At 54.8% G+C, this 18,430-nt stretch overlaps 1 protein-coding gene across 1 annotated transcript in view; it reads left to right on the top strand.

The window, feature by feature from the left end:
- RUNX3 (RUNX family transcription factor 3) overlaps nucleotides 1–18,430 on the top strand; it is a 61,089-nt gene that overhangs the window by 31,145 nt on the left and 11,514 nt on the right. The window contains exons 2-4 of the mRNA XM_039854262.1: nucleotides 1,500–1,771; nucleotides 3,655–3,811; nucleotides 11,444–11,548. Of these exons, the coding sequence (XP_039710196.1) occupies nucleotides 1,500–1,771; nucleotides 3,655–3,811; nucleotides 11,444–11,548 (534 nt within the window). The remainder of the gene's footprint in view (nucleotides 1–1,499; nucleotides 1,772–3,654; nucleotides 3,812–11,443; nucleotides 11,549–18,430) is intronic.

Genomic DNA, 18,430 nt, shown 5'->3' with positions numbered 1-18,430 from the left:
TTCGCCGTGAAGCCCCAAGAGCGGTGGGCCGCATGGCCCGGAGTGGGATCGAGGACCCAGGGCCAGCGGGCAGGCAGGCCGTGCCTCCGCAGAGCTGTGTGCGTCCCTGCGGCGCGGCCGGCGTGCACCGCCGGGGAAGACGTAGACTCGGCCGCGCCGGGGCCGGTGGTATCCACGTGGAGGAAAGAACTCCCTTCTTTGCAAGCCGGGGCCCTTAGCTTTGCGGCCATTCCCGCATTCTCCGCAGTTTTCTTCTCGCCACAGACTCGCGTCCTCTTACATGATGCAGGATCGTGGTTACAATACGGGGAGAGAAACCAGCAAAAAAAAAAAAAAATCACTCGCGTTTTTCTGGCCCCATCGCGGTTTACAAAGAGCCACAGGCCGCCACGACGAAGAACGACGCAGCGAGGCCTGCACTATCCTGACAGTTGACTTGACGGGAGAGCGAAGGGGAACGGGGTTAGTCGCTCCCAAGCCAGATGCGCGCCTGTGGGGGGACACCCTTCCCTCAGTCCCGGGCCCGCCGAGGCCAGGACCAAAGTCGCTCAGGCCTGGGAGCTGCAGAGGCCGCTGGTGCGCGCATAATCTCTTGTGCGATGGAGACTCTTGGGTCAAAATAATTTGCGGGCTAGGGAGGTGAGAAGCCTCTTTGGGGCAGCTTCCGCGCAGTGTCACCCGTCTTGGGGCCCCTGCAGTCTCCAGCTGTGGGTGCAGGCAACACAGGCCCAAAGCGGCTGGAACTGGGGAGTCCCGACAGCGGGCAGTGAGTAAAGGGGGGAGAGAAGAGGAGGCGCGGCCCCGGAGACGGCGGCGAATGAGCTAGGGCCCCGACCTTTTAAACACATTTTTAGCCTTGGCCCGGGTTCCCCAGAACTCTGCAGGAGCCCTGGGCTGTCGCGCTGGGCTCCCGACCCCAGGCGTCCTCCGAGAGGCGGGGCCTTCCGCCCCTCCCGGTGGGGCGGCCTTCGGAGGTCCTCGGTCCTCCCCCCGCGAGCGCCGCCGAGGTGCCCTCGATGGGGGCTCGGATTGGCTGCGTGACGCGTCGCTCGGGCCGGCCCCGCCCTCGCGGGACCCGGGGTACTAACCCCGCGCCGGCCGCCGCGGCGCCGCCACTTGATTCTCGAGGATTTGTTCTGGGGCTGCGGCCGCGTAGTCGGTGCGGGGGCGGGAGGCAGCGGCGGCACAGTCGGTGCGGGCCCAGCCACCGCCGAGACAGCCGGGACCGCCACACAAGGGTCGCGCGCCCATGATGCGGGACTAGCGGGCAGGCTGCGCGCGGTCGTCGGGGCAGCAAGACCTCGCTGCAGACGAGCCCCAGCGGGGCGTCCCTGGGCGCCGCCCCCTGCGCCCAGAAGCCCCGGCCTGGCCGCTTCTGCTTCCCCGCTTCTCGTGGCAGCCGCGGCCGAGGAGGCGCCCGCGCCGGCCACCCCCGGGGGAGCCGCGCCGCTGCCGCCCGCCCGGCGCCCTGACGGCCGCTGTTATGCGTATTCCTGTAGACCCGAGCACCAGCCGCCGCTTCACACCTCCCTCCACGGCCTTCTCCTGCGGCGGCGGCGGCGGCGGCGGCAAGATGGGCGAGAACAGCGGCGCGCTGAGCGCTCAGGCGGCCGTGGGGCCCGGCGGGCGCGCCCGGCCCGAGGTGCGCTCGATGGCGGATGTGCTGGCGGACCACGCGGGCGAGCTCGTGCGCACCGACAGCCCCAACTTCCTCTGCTCCGTGCTGCCCTCGCACTGGCGCTGCAACAAGACGCTGCCCGTCGCCTTCAAGGTGAGTGCGGGGCCCAGGGAGGAAGGACACGGGCCCTGGGGCTCCGGGCGCCTCCGCTGCAGGAGCCAGGGCCGGGGGAAGCGGGGGAGGAGAATTGCCCGCGACCCCGCAGCTAGAGCCAGGCAGCTGGGCCACGGGCGCTGTGGGTCTCGCCGTGCGCTGCGCCCGGAGACTTCGGCGTTCCCTCTCGGATGCACCCCGCACGGGTGCCTTTTAGGAGGTGCGCCCCCTCCACCTTCCGGGAGCTCTGCGGAGAAACGTTGATGCGGAAACGGGCGGATGGGGCTTCGCCCCCCTCCAGCTCAGATCCCTGGACACAGCCCTGAGGGCAGCGGAGAGAGGAGCCCCGGGCCTGGGGCGAGGACACCGGAGGTGGGGGTGGGAGTGGGGGTTGGTGGATAGGGCCTACCCTCCACTGCCGGCACCCCTCCTCCTGCACCGCTTCAGAAACACTTCCTGCTCACACCCTCAACCTCTGGCTTCTGAAATTTTACACCGAGCGACTCTGGGCTGGGATCGGGGGCACTGTGCCCTAAACGGTTGCGTCAGGGATCCCGAATGTCAGGCAGAGATTGGGGGGCTCCCACCCCTAGCAGCCCCCAGTCCTTCAGAGGATCTTTTTTCTCTTTGCCAGGGAGTAGGCGACTGTTTCATTTTCATTTTTTTAAGGGGGCAACGAGATGAAACGAAAACGCCTTGGTTTTCCCCTAAACCTCTCACAGCTGCCGTGAGAAAGGGCAGGGCAGGAAGGGCCGGCGGCTGGGGGTGGCGGTGCCCCGAGGTGGCTGGAAACGGAGGCTGCTGGCAGCTGAGGCCGTCCTTGCTCCCATTAAGACGACTCCAAATTGGAAGAAAAGGATGAGTGGCTCTTTGAGGTCTCCCGGGTGACATCTTAAAATACCAGTGGGGAAAATCTCTAGGGGGGAGGAGGGGAAGAGGAGGCCCGTGTGACTTTAATCCTCAGAACCGAGGTTTTACTGTCACTTGGAGCTTAAAAGGAATCTTTGAAATTAAAAGAAGACAGGATGTTGACAGGAAATCTGGCCTTTTTAATCAGACCCTAAACATTTTCTCCTTGAAATTTTTACCATCTGGATCCCTAGTCCCTGCACGCGGTGGCCACGTTTAAATGGCTGTGACTGCGTTTGCAGTCTGATTCCCTTTCAAAAGGCATCTGCCTCTCCATGCTTCTTGGGGGGCGGGGTGGGGGGGTGTGTGGAGATTCCATATTAGGGGGGCATCTCCACTCCCATCCTACAATTCCCAGCAGGTGCATCCTCCTGCTACCAAAAGCCCCTCTTTCGCTTTAAAGGAGTTTTCTGTACAAACCCTCTCAAAACACCAGTTTGTTTTGCATTTTGCATTTTCTCTGCATAACGAATTCAGGCTCTGCAGAGGCCGATTAACTGGGCCTGGGCCACATTTCAGGGCCAGATTTCATACCCCAAACGGCTCTTGCTTTAACTGAGTGTGAGGAGCAGTCCCCGTTATTATTGGTGTTGATATTGTTTTTACTTAGAGACTTGGTTGCTAGGAGCATGTTGATTCCTTTTTCGCTCAAGCGAAGGGGAGACGGGAACTGCACCCTACATCACAGTGACTGAGCTCATTCTCAGCTCTCGCTTAGGTTTAATCGAATCGAAAGGATAATTTTGCAGGGCACGGCTTAGCCAATTGATCTAGGATTTCGGTATGAAAGGCAGAGATCTCTTTTTGTTATATTTGGGGGAAGGTCTCTATTGCTTTAAGCCTCTTCTCCGCCCAGCATTTGAGAAATCCGCAGTGCGCCGGGGACCTAGGGGACCTGCCCGCCCCAGCCCCTCCCCCCTTTCTCTTGCCTCTCCCTACCTCTCTAAGCTGTCCCCCTGCCCCCATGCCCTCAGGTGGTAGCGCTGGGGGATGTGCCAGATGGAACGGTAGTGACTGTGATGGCAGGCAATGATGAGAACTACTCTGCCGAACTGCGCAATGCCTCCGCTGTCATGAAGAACCAGGTGGCCAGGTTCAACGACCTTCGCTTCGTGGGCCGCAGTGGGCGAGGTGAGTGGAAGGGAGGCCGCACCAGCCGACACTGGCAGTGGCAAAGGTTGGGGGGGAAGGAGGCCGAGAGCGAGGCCTTGGGGTCCCAATGGGAGCCCCAGAAACAGGTCTCCAGGCCCAGCTCTGGCTAAAACAATGGTTTGGAACCCCTTAGGGTACTACAGATCCCTTTGAAGATGTGAGGAAAGTTAAGGTCTCTTGTGGGGGGAACCCACAATTCTCTCCCCGTTTCTGGGGTTTACTAACTCCTGAAGCCTCCCCTTTCCCGATTAAGTGCCCTGGTCTCACAAGAGATGCTGGGAGAAGATTCACAAGTTCAAACAGGAGCCTTTGTGGGTCTTTGAGCAGGTGGTTTAGAGGACAGATCCTTGGTCTGCGGGGTCCCAAGCACCCCAGCCGCTTTCCGCACTGGGGCAGAGTCTCCCCTACACTTAGAGGCTGCTTCTCCACAGCTGTGGTCTCCCATAGCCACAGTTTCCCCAGCCCTTTGAGCCTTAGGTGGTTTAGAAAAGAAGTGAATGCAGTACAGGATGCTGAATGTTGGAAAGCACAGCTTGAAGACTGCCATCTCTCACTCCAGAATCAAGGCTGCTATGCCGCCCTGATCTACTTCGGGCAGTATGAAGGAAGGCAGGACAAGACGCCGCCGCCTTGGCTGCCATGAGGGCCTGTTGAGTAGGAGGAGCTGCCGGGACTTGAAACCCACCATCACTTCTGGGTGGAGAAGTCCTAGAAACTCTGCCCCTAGAGAAATGGGGAAATGAGGGCTCTCTGGCCCTTTAAGAACAGCCTACTGAAAATTGGAGAGTGCCCCTCCCAAGCACTGGCCTGCCCCTCCAGCTTTGTTAAGAGAGTAAGCTAGGTTCCCTCAGCTCCCAGTCTCGACAGAGGCTGAAGCAGAATTGTACTTTTCATCACCAATAAACAAGACCTTTTCAAGGTTTTAGTTTCCTCTGAGCCGCCAGCCCTGCTAGGAAATGGGCATCTGGGCACCATTTTTCCCTCTCCGACCGTTCAATGTATACATACAAATGTCAAACATATTTTGACTTTTCAGCATTAATTAAAACCAGGGCATTATTTGCATGTAATAACTGTTTACTTGTTACTTTTTATGAAACTGAAATAGTTTACATTCTTTCAAACATTTCCTGTTCCTGTTGGCTCCCTTCCTCATGCACAGATTTCTTTCAAACGTTGCCCTTAACTGGTTGCAGGTTGATGGATGGAAAATGTTTGCTTTTATGAATTAAGCTTTCATTGCTGCTCCTAATTAGTCTCCAAGCCCCTTTTGTCATCCCCAATCTCTCAAGCCTTTTGCAACTTAATCCCAGCCCTAGCCCGGAGTGGAGAGTTGCTGGCAGCCACTGGTCAGCCACTGGCTCGGATGCAACTCAACTGTGACTGCGGGGCGGTGGCCCGTTCTGCCGGCCCAGGTGACGGTGGTGGTGAGGGAGGCCCGCCGTAGCTGCAGCCCCTTGGAAGGCAGGCAGAAGGGGAGGTCAGTCCCTGGAGCCCAGCGTGGCATCAGGATTGTGGCACCGTACCCCTTCTCCTGGGAGGTGAGATATGGGAAGAGAAGAGATGAGGATTCTCTGAGTTTCCGGGACCTTGTCTGGCCATTCTGCTGCTGAAAACGATTTCCTTGTGGCATGTATACCCACAGACCTGCACGCACCCTGCAAGGCCTGCACCGTTGAGCAGCATGGTCTTGGAGCAGGCGCCGCTGAGGCTGGACTGTGGCTCTGGGACATGCGGGAGGCTGAGTCTATAAACGATTGTCACAGACATTCGCTTGCCACTCTCAGTGGTGCCGGGAGGCAGGAAGAGGCCTGAGTGGGAGTTCCGATGCCCGTGGAACCCAACAAGACTTTCAGACCTTGGAAGCGCGTGGTATTAAACAGCCTGAGCTCTAAAACCAGCTGACCTGTATTTCAGGTTCAGCTCTACCAGTGACTTGTGGGATGACATTGGGCAAATGGCTTAACCTCTCTGCGCCTCAGTTTCCTCATCTATAAAATAGAGATAATAATGGTACCTACCTCAGGTGATTTCGTGAAGGTTAAGGAACTTGGTACAAGTGTCTTAGTTTGCATATAACTGAGAGCTGGATACATATTAGAGATTTTGTTACTTCAAATGCCTGGGACTGGAGGAGATCTTTGAAGTCTCTTTGAGTGGTGACAGTCACTGATTCTCTGATTCTGGTGCGGTTTGGGCGGGGGTGGGGGAAACCCAGAAGGTTATTGAGTGGGAACTTGGAGGCGGATGGCATTGAGGAAGGAGGGTGCAGGGGTCCTGTGGCAAACAGCAGCGCATCTGCTGTGCCCATCCTGCACATTGGGAAATTCCCTAGGAGAGAACAAATCAGTGATTGATACAGACAGTTCGGGCCACTTCAGGGGTCAGGACAGGTTGGGGTTTGGGACCCAGAGCCTTTCCCTAGCTCTCTGACTTCTGCCAGTACTAAGAAACCAGATGGAAACTTCCACTTGTTTCCTTGCTTTTTATTCCTGGATTCTGTCTTAATTCCAAGAAGATAGCTTTCCATGAAAGACACACACACATACCACCACCACAGAGCTCTCACTATAAGCCTGAAGGCGTGAACCAAGGAAAAGAAGGTAAGAAACCAAGTCATTGGTATACCCCGCAGTGATTAGGGCCGAGGTCCCCGTCTTGCGAGACCGAGCATCCCCTCCTTACAATACTATTTTGTAATGGCACCCTTTACCTTCCCACAATGAAACCTATAGATAACGTAGCTTACTTACTTAGGTGCAGTTTCAAAATCCGAATCTTAAAAATAATTCCATAGCTGTAATGAGAAAAAAGGGAGAAAGTAATTTATAATAAAAATATCTATTTGGATATGTATGTGCTGGGTGAGACCACACTGGTGGACAGATGCTTGCACCTCTGGCAGAAGCCCCAGATTGGCACGGCAGGCTGGACAGGAGAGGTGTATGTGACTCAGTCTGACTGCAGCGTTGTCGTCAATGACATGATTTCATGAAGTTGTGAACAATGCTTGACAATGTTCGGAACACATTTTTTTTTAAAAAAAAAAAATTGTCTTCTCGCCTGGAAAATTCAATAGATGTTTAAAAATTTGCCTTGTTTTATATAAAATTGAGTTAGGTTTATGGCTCAGAGTCTTCATAAGCAAGTTTTTCACACACAGGAAGAAAGAATACTCCACTGCCTTGTGCGTTGCTGGATATTTGCATCCCCCACCCCTCATATCCCACCTCAGTGAGGACCGGACACCACAACTCCCCAAAATGCCCTCGAGGAGACAGCCAGGGGCCAAGGTGAAAGTGAAAAGAGCAGGAACTCCTGGACTGTTGTTAACTCGTTAAAAAGAAACCTAGTATGTGGAGAGCGGTTTGGTATGAGATGTGTAGGTGCAGGTTTAGGGGTACCACGGATGGGAAAGGAGATAGATTGGCTTCTTGGCCAATGTTGAGAAAACCCAGAGGTCTCCTGAGACATGTCCCCTCCTGCTATCCATGAAGCCCTGTGGTTGGGGCATATCACACAGGAGCCCTGGCTGAGAGGGACAGGGACCTGCCCAAAGCCACATTGTGCGTGCCAGTGGGTCCGAGGCCCCAGGTCCTACGGAAATGTCTGAGGCCACTCAGAGCACAAAAGGGCAGCTATTTCCAGACTATAGGACTTCCCCTCCAATGGGGGCCAGCCCTTGGAGCGCCTTGATTTGCAATTTCTGGACTCCTGGCTGATTGCAGGTTTGCCCGGAGAGTTCCTGCACAATGTTGTATACCAACATTGTCTACCAACATTGTGCAGGGTTTGCTACCAGGTACAGAGAGAGGCCAGGAGCACTCGCCACCCCTGGTTCACAGGGTCCCCGCCTCCTGTGTTACCTGACACCTGCCCCTCTCTCCCACTCCTGCTCCCAGATCCCAACCTCTCCCTTCCTCCCTCCTATCTTCGGGTACCTGGGAGGAGTGGTGCCCGGCTTGGAAACTGGGAGACAGCTGTTGAGGAAGGCTGGTGACTTCAAGGGGTGGCCTGTGTTTTGCTGCCTGGTGGGGATGAGGGCTTCTGACAATCCAGGAGCAGGTCCTTAGTATCTACATCGAGGGGCAGGCTCTAGCACATTCTAACTTTTCTGAGCCCCGCCTGGATACTGTGTGACCTGGTCAACTCATCGCTCCTCTGTGACTCTCGGTTTTCTCGTCTGTAAAATGGGAGCAGTAATCTCTGCCACTAATTATTTTAACAAACATTTATTGAACACCTCCTATGTTTCAGATGCTGTCCTAGGGGCTAGGCACACAGCAATGAACAAGACACAAATGCTGGCCCCAAGTGAGCTTAAGTTTAGTAGAGGGAGACAAAATAAAATAAATAGATGGATTATTAGAAGTAATAAGCATTTGGGAGTGATTCAAGCAGAGAGGGTGGGAGTGGGAGGGTCTACGAGGCTTCCGATCGAGCTTTTTAACCTTTTTTAAACTTTTTCCACCCTACAGACCCCTTTGACAGTCTTAGAATAATGTTTTTTAAGGACTAAAACAAAACGCAAAGGATTACAGTGGAAACCAATTATATTAAAATGTAGTTAGGAAGATGTCTTTTTAAATTGTGATCAATGTACTGCTTTGTTAGCCTATTAAATAAAAAGATCTATCAATGGGTCTGATGACGACCACGATTTTGAAGTTGTAATGAGTATAAAAGATGTTTAGAGACATTTGCAATATCCGTAACGCAATATGCAAATATCTGTGACATCTATTGTGACAAGGCTGCAGGGACTGCTGTAATGCTTCTGTGGTTTGTTGCCTGTGTTCATACTTGAGAGAGATGCTAAACTTCATTTGGAGGTTAGGGACAATGCCACTGCCTTTCCTTTTCCTGTCCCAATTCACAAGCCCACTCAGTTCTAAGAGGTGGCCACGGATGCCAAGTGAAAAATGACTACTTTAGATAAAGTGACCAGGAAGGGCTTCACTGAGAAGGTGACTTTCCAGGGGAGACCTGAGGGAAGTGAGGTGAGAAACAGGAGCACTTGGGGAGACCGGGGCCCATCCGGCCTGGGTGTTCGGAGCCGGGTCCTCCGTCTCCCCCTAAACTCCCCATTAGCTTCCTGCCCAGCAGGACCAAGGAGGCGATGGAAGGAGATGCCCCGGGAGAGTACCTGACTGGTGGGGGCGGGGTGTCCAGGACGGAGATGACCTCAGAGTGAGGGAAAGAAGGAGGGGCCTCTGGGGGGTGGGCAGAGAGCCTGAGCCCACCTGCCTGGTATTGCCCTAGACTTTTTGCAGGTCGTGTTTTCAGAAACCATGGAAGGTGGCCCCATGGTCTGAGGGCAAGGGGCCAGGTTTGTCTCTCTGACCCAGGACTTCAGAGGCAGAGGCAGTTTGCATTTGCATCTTTTCCTCTAGCCGGCTGGCTCAGGAAAATTCTTCCGAGAGGCCAACTCTTTCTAGTTCCAGCCACACCTCAATTTAAACCCCCTGCCCTTCTCCACCTCTGGTATCGCAGAAGCTTTTGGGTTCCTGCATGTGGCCCCGGCACCCCGGCTGGTTTACTTGGGTTCTGGAGTCTCCTGTTTCTGGAGCTAGAGAGTTTTCACTTGATCACCAAAGCAACAAGTACCCAGAGAGAACTATGCAAAGGGGACCATAAGCCGTTGGACCCACCCTGAGTTTTCACCTCCCACCTGTGAAACGGGAATATGAAAACTCCACCTGCCTGCCTTGGCGAGTCATTGGAAACACAGGGACAGCAGTGGGGTCCACTTGAGCCGCCCCCCTTGGCACCCACCCTGGGCCAGCCCTCGGGGACACAGGTGCCCCGGGCCATTGGCCGCTGCCCTCAGGGAGTACCCAAGACTATAATTGGGGCCCGAATATAGGAGTGCTTAGACGGGGAGGCAAAGTTTGACTTGGGGGACCAGCAAAGTTCCCACACACACCCTCCCAGGTGCATTCATGTGAAGACTTTGATGATAAGGCAGGGTCGGGGAGCGGGGGCCCGGGGGGGCAGCCCTCACTTCAGGAAGTATTGGGAAAACTGGGTTGGTGTTGGGAAAACTGTGTTGCCCTTTGGGGAAAAAGTCTTACTTTATACCACACAGACTGGTAAACCCCCAGGAGAATCAAAGAATTACATGTAGAAAGTAGAGAAAGCGCTATTTATCAGAGGAAAACCTTTATCTGCTTGTTACATGAGGAAACTTGCCTAAAAATGAAAATGATAGGAGAAATCACGAACTAGAGATAGAACTGAAAATGCAAAACAGCTCGGAGTCAGAAAGCGAAATGTAAAGGCCAGTGAACTGGGAAACTGCCACAAACAGGACATGGAAAGTGTTAACAAGCTTAATATAGAACGACTTTTTATAAGCACTAAAATAATAGGAAAGTGTAAGAGAACATGAAGCCCTAATCTGTGTTGGATTAAGACAGATAATAAACATAAAAAGTTTCAATCTCACTCGTAATAGAAGAAAGGCAAGCGAAGTCTGGAGCGTTGAAGAGATCTTCCACCTCGATAGACGTGGTAGCGATGCCGATGGCACCAGGGTGACATTCGGCCTCAACCAATCACCGTGACTCTCCGGAGAGTCATCTCACTAGAGAGATCAATACCCCTAAATACATCCCAGCCCTCTGATGCGATGAAATCACTCACCACTTCTTGGAATCAATGCTAAGGAAATAAGCAGAGATGTAGACAAAGGTTGTTTTTTTTGTTTTTTTTTTTTAATAAACAGAAGGTCATTTGCGTTTTATTTTAAATGGTAGAAAAATAAATTCTTATTTTAAAGTTATTTTCCCCTCTCAGGAATTTTGAATGGAGACTTTGGAGCCAAATGTCTATCTAAAAATAGAATAGAGTTCTGGAAATAACAGTTGTGTCTACAAATGAAATGTCTGCAGCTCCCAAATCAGTCTTTTTCCACCCCCCAGCCACACACACCAATAAGAAATTAGCAGCGCCATAACTACCCGAGAGTAAGGAGATGCATAAATAAAAGATGAGGCTTCCATGAGTTGAAATATTTTGCAGCCATTAAAAATGAAATTTATGAAGAATTTTTAATGACATGGGAAAGTGCTTATATATAATAAGTGAAAAAAAAAAGGTACGAAAATATAGATTTTTGCACGTACCCACACACGAAAGAATTGGAGGAGAAAACACTCAAATGGTAACAGTGAAACTATGGAACTGGCTAGTGGAACTATGTGTGGTTTTTCTCTTCTTTTTTTATGTTTTCTGTGTTCTCAAAATTTTCTACAAAGATCACTAATTACTTTCAGGAAAAAAATAATGTACCCGTCCTCACTCACCACCCCAAAATCACAAGGGTCTCTGGATGGAAGGAACAGCATGAACACAGGCGGGGAGAAAATAAGCCAGGGTGGCCAGCACAGGGTAGGGAGTGTGTGTGATAAGTTGGTACCAGACCTCTCTGAGCCTTGAATGTCGACCTTAGCAGCTTGAACATCACAAAGAGCCCTGTCTTCCATCCAGGTTCAAAGGAGAGAGACCTGCCCCTTCGGGAAGGTTAGAGATTTCCTGGGGAGGTGCACAGGGTGTGTTGCGAATGGCCCCAGGTGCCAACCTCCTGCCTTTATTCCCCATTCCTCCCAGGGAAGAGTTTCACACTGACCATCACTGTGTTCACCAACCCTACCCAAGTGGCCACCTACCACCGAGCCATCAAAGTGACCGTGGATGGACCCCGGGAGCCCAGACGTAAGTGCCAGATCCGCTGAGTCCCCTGGGTAGAGGAGGAGGGTCCAGCAGAACTACTGCAGCTGAGGTCAGACAGGTGGCACTAGTTCCCAGGAGCGTGCCCGGGGGAGTCGTGGTCCTCGGCTCTATATCTCCACACACTGTGTGCCAGCAAAGCCCCAAACCCTCTGTGCTTGGCTGGGACCGGGACCGAGGGAGGCTGGGAGCGGGAGATGGCAGGGTCAGTTGACCCCCTTCCCCTATTGGATGCCTGCCCATTGGGAGCCAGCTAGGGTGTATGGATTGCATTCATTAAGGAAAAGAAAAGCCTTCAGATAAGGTGTGTGTGTGTGTGTGTGTGTGGCTGATGTTTGAGCCAGGTGTGCTCTACTCCACCCTAGCTTCCTCTTCCGGTGGCTGAGGGAGGGAGCCATCCAAGGAAGAACTTGGTCTGGCTATGAGGCCAGGTAGCCTCCTTGGAAACTCTTTCTTTGAATCTCAGTATGTGACTTGCTCAGGTTGCACAGAACCCAGGCACTCTGACCCCAGGACCCCACACTATCAAGATCAGGAATGCAAATTTGATTCTGCAGTTATATATTGAGCACCTACTATGTGCAGGGAGCCTTTCGCTGTGTATTTTAGCATCGAAAAGAGTTTATGTTTAATTGCTTCTGCCTGCTGAAGGACCTGGAGTTTGCAGATTCAGACTGGAAAACTCGAAGGGCAGCTGCCACAGAGTGGGCCAGAGGCCTGTGTTCACTGGATGAATGAGTGAGTGAGTGAATGAATGCATGAAACAAAGAACCATCTGGCCATCTCTGGACTGGCTGCTTCCTGAGCTCTGACCAAAGCTTTTGTCTGGACTGTCCCTTGCTGATGGTTTGCTAGCCTGGCGTGTTGAAAGCTGCCCTATCCTTCTCTTTTTTTGTAAATGTGGCCCTCACGAGGATCGTGGGATCCTCGTGACAACAGAGCCAAAGGGTCACCGGCTTCTAGTAAGGAGAGAATTTAAGCCTGGGGACATTAAGATCCTGGCCAGGGCCTCGCACTGTCTTAGCTGCAGGGAGGTGCCCAGTGTCCCAAAGACAGCCTTTGATCTTGATTCCGGGTGGAGTGGACCAGGGGCAGGAGCACAAGCTCCTGGTCTCTCTTCAGTGCCCAGGAAGCTCACGACAGGAGTGCGACTATGCCAGGGCGTGGTCAGTGAGGGCCACCCGGGCCCCGCCTTGGGCTGAGTCCTCCCTTCTTAGGAATCAGGCAGGCCTGACTCCCCATCCATCCAGTCCTGGGCCCATCCAGCGTCTGGCCACTTGGGAAAGGCTCAGAGCTGGGCCCAGTAGTGGCCCGGAAGAGTTCCCTGCAGACCTCTGAGGTCCACCTCCTCAGGCCTCCCCTGAACTCCTGCACATGGTCATCAGGCCTGAAGGCTCAGCTCCCAATAGGTACCTGCTTTGGCCAGATTTCTGCTGGGATTGGACGTGGCAGGTCCATGCCTCCGGCCTTGGGTTTTGTGGCTTTGGGCAAGTCACGTCCCTTTTTTGCCTCGGTTTTGTTGTCTGTGAACTGGGTCAGTGGCTCCAAAAGCCTCGAGGTGGTGATGGCTGGGAAGCCACAGGCCATTGTGCAGAGAGCAGATTCTGAACCAGCTTGCTCGGCTGGGGGACCTTGGGCAAGTTGCTAACTTCTCTGGGCCTCAGCTGACTCCTCTAGGAAGTGGGGTGGTACTGCCCACCCCAGGGGCCTGGGGATCAGTGCTGACAGGTAGGTAGCATCTGGCTATAGCAGAGGGAGAGTCCTTGTGAGTCACTGAGCTGTAATGTTCTGTTATCCCTGGTACCCGGCCGCCCCCTTGCACTCCCACCGTTAGGAGGGCTGCCGAGAACCCCAGGCCGCGATAACAGAGGTGTAAGTTTCTGCGGCAGGAAATCATATGCTACTCTAAGTCTCCAGGGGCAGATCAAGATGTACAGGAGGCACAATTGGGCTCAACGTGATGTTGCAGCACTTAGAAGCCACTCCACAAAGCAGTGAGCACCCAGTGCTTAGAGGTATTTGAGCAGGGTGGGGGAGGGGGAGCTTAGAGCCTGGTGGGAGGTTCCCAGGGGCCTGGCAGTGCCTGGAATCCCTCAGAGCCCCCCACGTTCACCCCACCCAGCCCAGAGCTGTCCAGCAGCCCCCAGTGAGGCCCCTGGATGAGGGTGGAAGTTTGGCCCTGCCCTTGGGAGCCCCCACCCAAATCTCCTACCTGCTCTTCTCTCCTAGGGCCCCCTGGGCCTGAGTCAGCCCCTTCTTGGGGTGAGCTGGTGGGAGAGGGAGTGGTACAGGAAGAGGCAGCAAGAGGAAAGGAAAGAAGCCCGGCGGGAAACTGGCCCGAGTCAGGCCAGGATTGCTGCACACCCCGAGGCAGATGGCGTCCCTCTCTGGGCCTTGGCACAGGCCAAATCAGTTTTTTTTTATAGCAAAATCTTAGCAGAAGCTTATTTATAGAAAACGAGTGGGCCAGTCCTCCACGCCTCCCGTCCTGAGGACCTGCTTGCTCCTGCCCTCACCCCCAGCCCTCAGGTCAGGTCTCACCTGCACCTTAAGTTCCAGCCCCGGCCTGGCCTTCAGCTTGTGACCTTGGACAAGTTCTCCCTGTTTGCAGGCTTCCGTTTTCCCAACTGTAAGAGATAAGAGGCCAGCTCAGCCACTGCTGGTCACCCAGCGCTCCCCGAGTGCCAGGCCCTGGGCAGTCTTCATTAATTGATCCTTAGCAGCCCCAGGAGGAGACAGGCCAGGAGGCAAAGCCACTTGCCCGAGGGTGAGCTGCGGTGTACCCAGAGGCTCTAGCCTGGGGCTCAGAGAAAAGAAGGCCACTTGGAAGGGCCTTCCCACCTCTGTGTTCTCATCTGTAAAAGGGGGATGAAATTAGCATCTTCTCTGTGGAGGGCTTGTGAGCATTAAACCAGCTGACAGTTGCCCAGCCTGCAGGAAGGGTCCAACAAGCCTCACGGATTATCACAGGATTTCCTTTCTGGGCCTTTCTCCTGCTTGGTGACCCCCGGGCCCATGTGAGGGCTGAGCTTTCTGTGGGGTAGGAGTGGGCACTCGTCCTGGGAGCCAAGGACTGGAGCCTGCAGATCCCTGAGGCCGCTGTGGGTTCTGTGGCCAGGTCGTTCCCCTCCGGTGCCCTGCAGAGCGTGCCTAGTCGGCAGCCAGGTGGCCGGCTTGGTTTGAAGGCTGGCTTGGTGGCTTCCTGCCTGTGTGGCCTCGGTTTCTGAGGTTCTCAATGCTGGTGTCCCTCACAGTCACTGGGGGCTGGTTAAAAAACTGGTGGCTGAGCAGGATCCTGGATACGGGGAGGAGGCAGGACAGTGCTGGTAGGTCTGACATGGATCATGGTTTGGGAAGTTGCTCACCCCGGGTCCTCCAGGCTTAGCAGGTGCTGGTACCTGAAAGAGTAGGATGCAGATTTTTAATCCTGCGTGAGGCCTTAGGAGTCTGGGGAAGCAGCCCCGGCTTCCTGTCTGTGGGTCCTTCCCAGAAATGTACGTGGAATGATTTCAACAAATATTTTCCTGGGCACCTACCATGTGTCAGACCCAGTTCTAGAAACTGGGGACACCGCAGCGAACCCAACAGTTGGCCTCTGGCCCTCTTGGGTCTCACACACTAGGGATAGAGCGACATGGTAAACAGTGCGGTTGTCACCGTGGCCCGCAAGGCCCCGCCTGGTCCGTGCCCGTGACCCTCTGCCCGCTTCTCAAACACTCTCCTCCTGACTCACTCCAGCCCGTCCATACTCCTGCCTCAGGGCCTTTGCACTGCTGTTCCCTCTACCCAGAACTCTCCTCCTGAGACACCCCCAGATTCGTGGCTCGCTCCTTCCCGCAGCAGTGCCCCGACTCCCCCTTACACTTTCCGGCTTTCATTTTACCTCGAGCACAGGTCACTTTCTAAGATGCGATATAGTTCACTCATTTATTTATTTTTCACCTTCCCCCACCGTATGCTTCACAGGACACAGGTTCTTTCCTCTGCTTTGCCAGGCGCTGGTCTAGACCCCAGAATACAGACGCGAGCCCTTAGTAGCTGCTCGGTAAATATGTGTGGAATAAACGAAGTAAACAAATGATGAGCTAATTTAATTTCAGGTCATGTCAAGTTTTATAAGGAAAAACAAAGCTGGGGGCAGAGGGAGACCGGAGAGTGTGGGGGATGGGACACGGCAGGGGTGGGGGACAGGGGAGACCTCCTGAAGAGGTGATGTTTGAGCAGAGGCCTGAAGGAAGTGAGCAAACAGTCATTGTGGCTGCTGGGGGCGCCAGACAGCATGGGGGAGAAAAGTGACTGTAAGCCCGCAGGTGGGCCTTGGAGGGTCCTAAAGTTGCCACCATTTCATTGTCAGCTCCAGGTGTGGGGAGGCAGACGGATGTCCCAGCTGAGGAGAGCCAGCTGCTCCTGGTCCCAGCACCCAGGACCTCCATGACCCCCAGGGGAGTGCTCCCAGCAGGAGGGAAGGGGTTAACATCAGACCTCCCGGGTTCCCCTAATCAACCCCAGGCTGATGGGAGAGCCCCAGTTACAGCCCTGGGAGGGAGCCACTTGCCTCCCTGCCCGCTGGCCCCCTGCCAGCCACCGACCGGCTTTCATCTGCTCACAGGGGGCCGTTCACAGCAGACCACCCGGGGCCCGGCACCCGCCTGCGATTCCGATTCCGCGCGGTTGTTAAGAGTCGGGTGTAAATCTCCTGACAGGCCGCAGAGTGGGCCTTGGGCCCAGGTGCCCCACCCCGTGGCTGGGCAGACAGTGGCTGCTGTGTCTGGGCTGTGGCCACACCAGGGGCAGGCCAGGCAGCCAAGTGGCTTCAGATGAGTGAATTATGGGGCCCACATTGTTCCCCGCAGATGACCCTGTGCTGCAGCCCTGCGCCGCTCTGCCGCTCCCTGCTCCCCATTGCCTGCTGGCCTCCTGTCCCCCTCCACCCATCCGAGGCAGGACACCAAGCTGGCCTCTCGCCAGTCAGACACCACTGCCAGGCAGCCCAGCTCTCCCCTCTTGGAGGTCTGGGGGATGATAACCATTTTAAAGGTGTGGAAACTGAGGCCCAGAGCGGGAGAGGGACTTGACGGGTTAGAGTAGGGTGTGATTAGAGAGTCAGCTCTCAGTGCTGAGCTTCGGAGCAGGGCAGGGCCCTCGAGGAGTCCGCTGAGACCCTGTCATCTTCCCGTCCCCAGGCCCATCCTCCTGGACCTGCAGAGAGCTGCTCTGGGCCCATCGTCTGGAGACCCTGATTTTCAAACCCCAGGCTCCTTCCCGGCAGAATAGGCTTCAGGAAGGGAAGGTGGCCAGGTTCCTTCTGTGTGACCTCAAGTATGTCACTGAGCATCACCGAGCCTCAGTTTTCTCACCTGTAAAATCGGGACAGTGGTAGACCTCCCTCATGGGATGATGCAGGGTGAAACGAGGCAGCACACATCAACTGCTCAGACACTCGAGCATCAGCCGCTGAGCATCATTTCCACGCCTGCTCTCTGCTGCGCTTAGCCTGCAGAGGCACCATGGGGACACAGTGCTGGGAGAGGGGACTTCCTGGAGGAGCGACTCCTGGGCTGAGCCCCAAAGAACAAGAAAGCATGCTTGGCCAGGGCTGTGCCTGAGATGCAGATCTGAAGTGTGGGAGGCAGACAGTACTCGAGAAACCCTGAGCATAGCAGCAGTATGGTGGTAGACAGGCCCTGGAACGTGCAACCCTGCCGCCTTTCCTTCTATGGCCCCAGTCTGGCCAGTGGCCAATCTCTGTGATCTTAAGTCAAGGACTTTCAAAGCTAAAGGGACCTCAGTGAGCAGCCTGTAGAGACGGGAAACTGAGGCTCAGTGTGAAAAGGCTGGGCCCAGGTGACCAAAGGAGCCAGGCCAGAGATCCCCACCCAGCTGCCACTGTGGGTAGCCGAATGAAAGAGCTCTATTCTGCAGGCCCATCTTCCTTCCTCGGGCACAGGAAGTTCCGTTCTGCTTCCAAAGCGAAGGCCTGGGCCCCGTGGTGCTGAGACTCTGGCACCCTGGGCGTGTGGAGCCGCCTCCGCTTCCCTTTGCTCCTCCCCGACAGTGGTTCCTGCCTTCCCCAGCGACAGGGAGCAATTCCCGAAGTGCTGTTAAAACTTCCCTCCTCCAGGAAGTCTGCCGTATGTGAAGGCAGAAGCGCTCATGGTGGGAGAATGTGCTCCGGGGCCAGATGAGGTAAATCTGGGATTTATATCCCAGACCAACCACTTAGCATAGGTCTCATCTTGAAGCCTCGGTGGCCCCGTCTGTGCAATGGGAGCAAAAAGGAAAGTGTCATGAGAAAGAGCACAGAACTTGGAGTCAGGGGTCTGGGCGCCGATGCTGGCTCTGCTGTCCAGGCTATTGTCCCAGACGTGACTGACCCTCGCAGTCTCTGATGTGGAGATGGTGATCCTGACTCTCTTGCCATGAGCTGGGGTAGAAGTTACAGTCGAGATGGCAGTGACCCATGTGGGTGGAGCGTGTTCACAAACCTTGTTTGGCCAGTACCACGACCTGTGAGGGTGCCATGATGGGGACACTGTGGCTTGAGGTGTGGGCAAAGGAGTGACTTTAGTGAGGCCACCAGGCTGCAAGCGGCAGGGCCCATCTTCGAACCCAGGCCCGCTGTGAACCCCGCCCTCCTTCCGCTGGGCCCCAGGAGTAACTGTAAACACTTCGTACACAGTGTGACTCAGAAACAAGACTTTATTCGCTGGCGATGATAATAATAAGGGCTGAGGTTTTGCACCAGCTTCTGTGTAGCCCCATTGGCTCACTTCAAGCTTGCGGTTGACTAAGACACCCAGATCCTTTGCACCCAAGCTGTTGTCAGGTCAGTCTGCAGTCTCTGGCTCCATCAGTTGGCTTCCTGCC

The sequence above is a fragment of the Pteropus medius genome, unplaced genomic scaffold (genome assembly GCF_902729225.1).
Source record: "Pteropus medius unplaced genomic scaffold, Ma_sr-lr_union100, whole genome shotgun sequence".
In the NCBI taxonomy this organism is placed as follows: Eukaryota; Metazoa; Chordata; class Mammalia; order Chiroptera; family Pteropodidae; genus Pteropus; species Pteropus medius.
The sequence above is the reverse complement of the archived record's forward strand: the minus strand, read 5'-3'. Positions and strand labels throughout refer to the sequence as shown.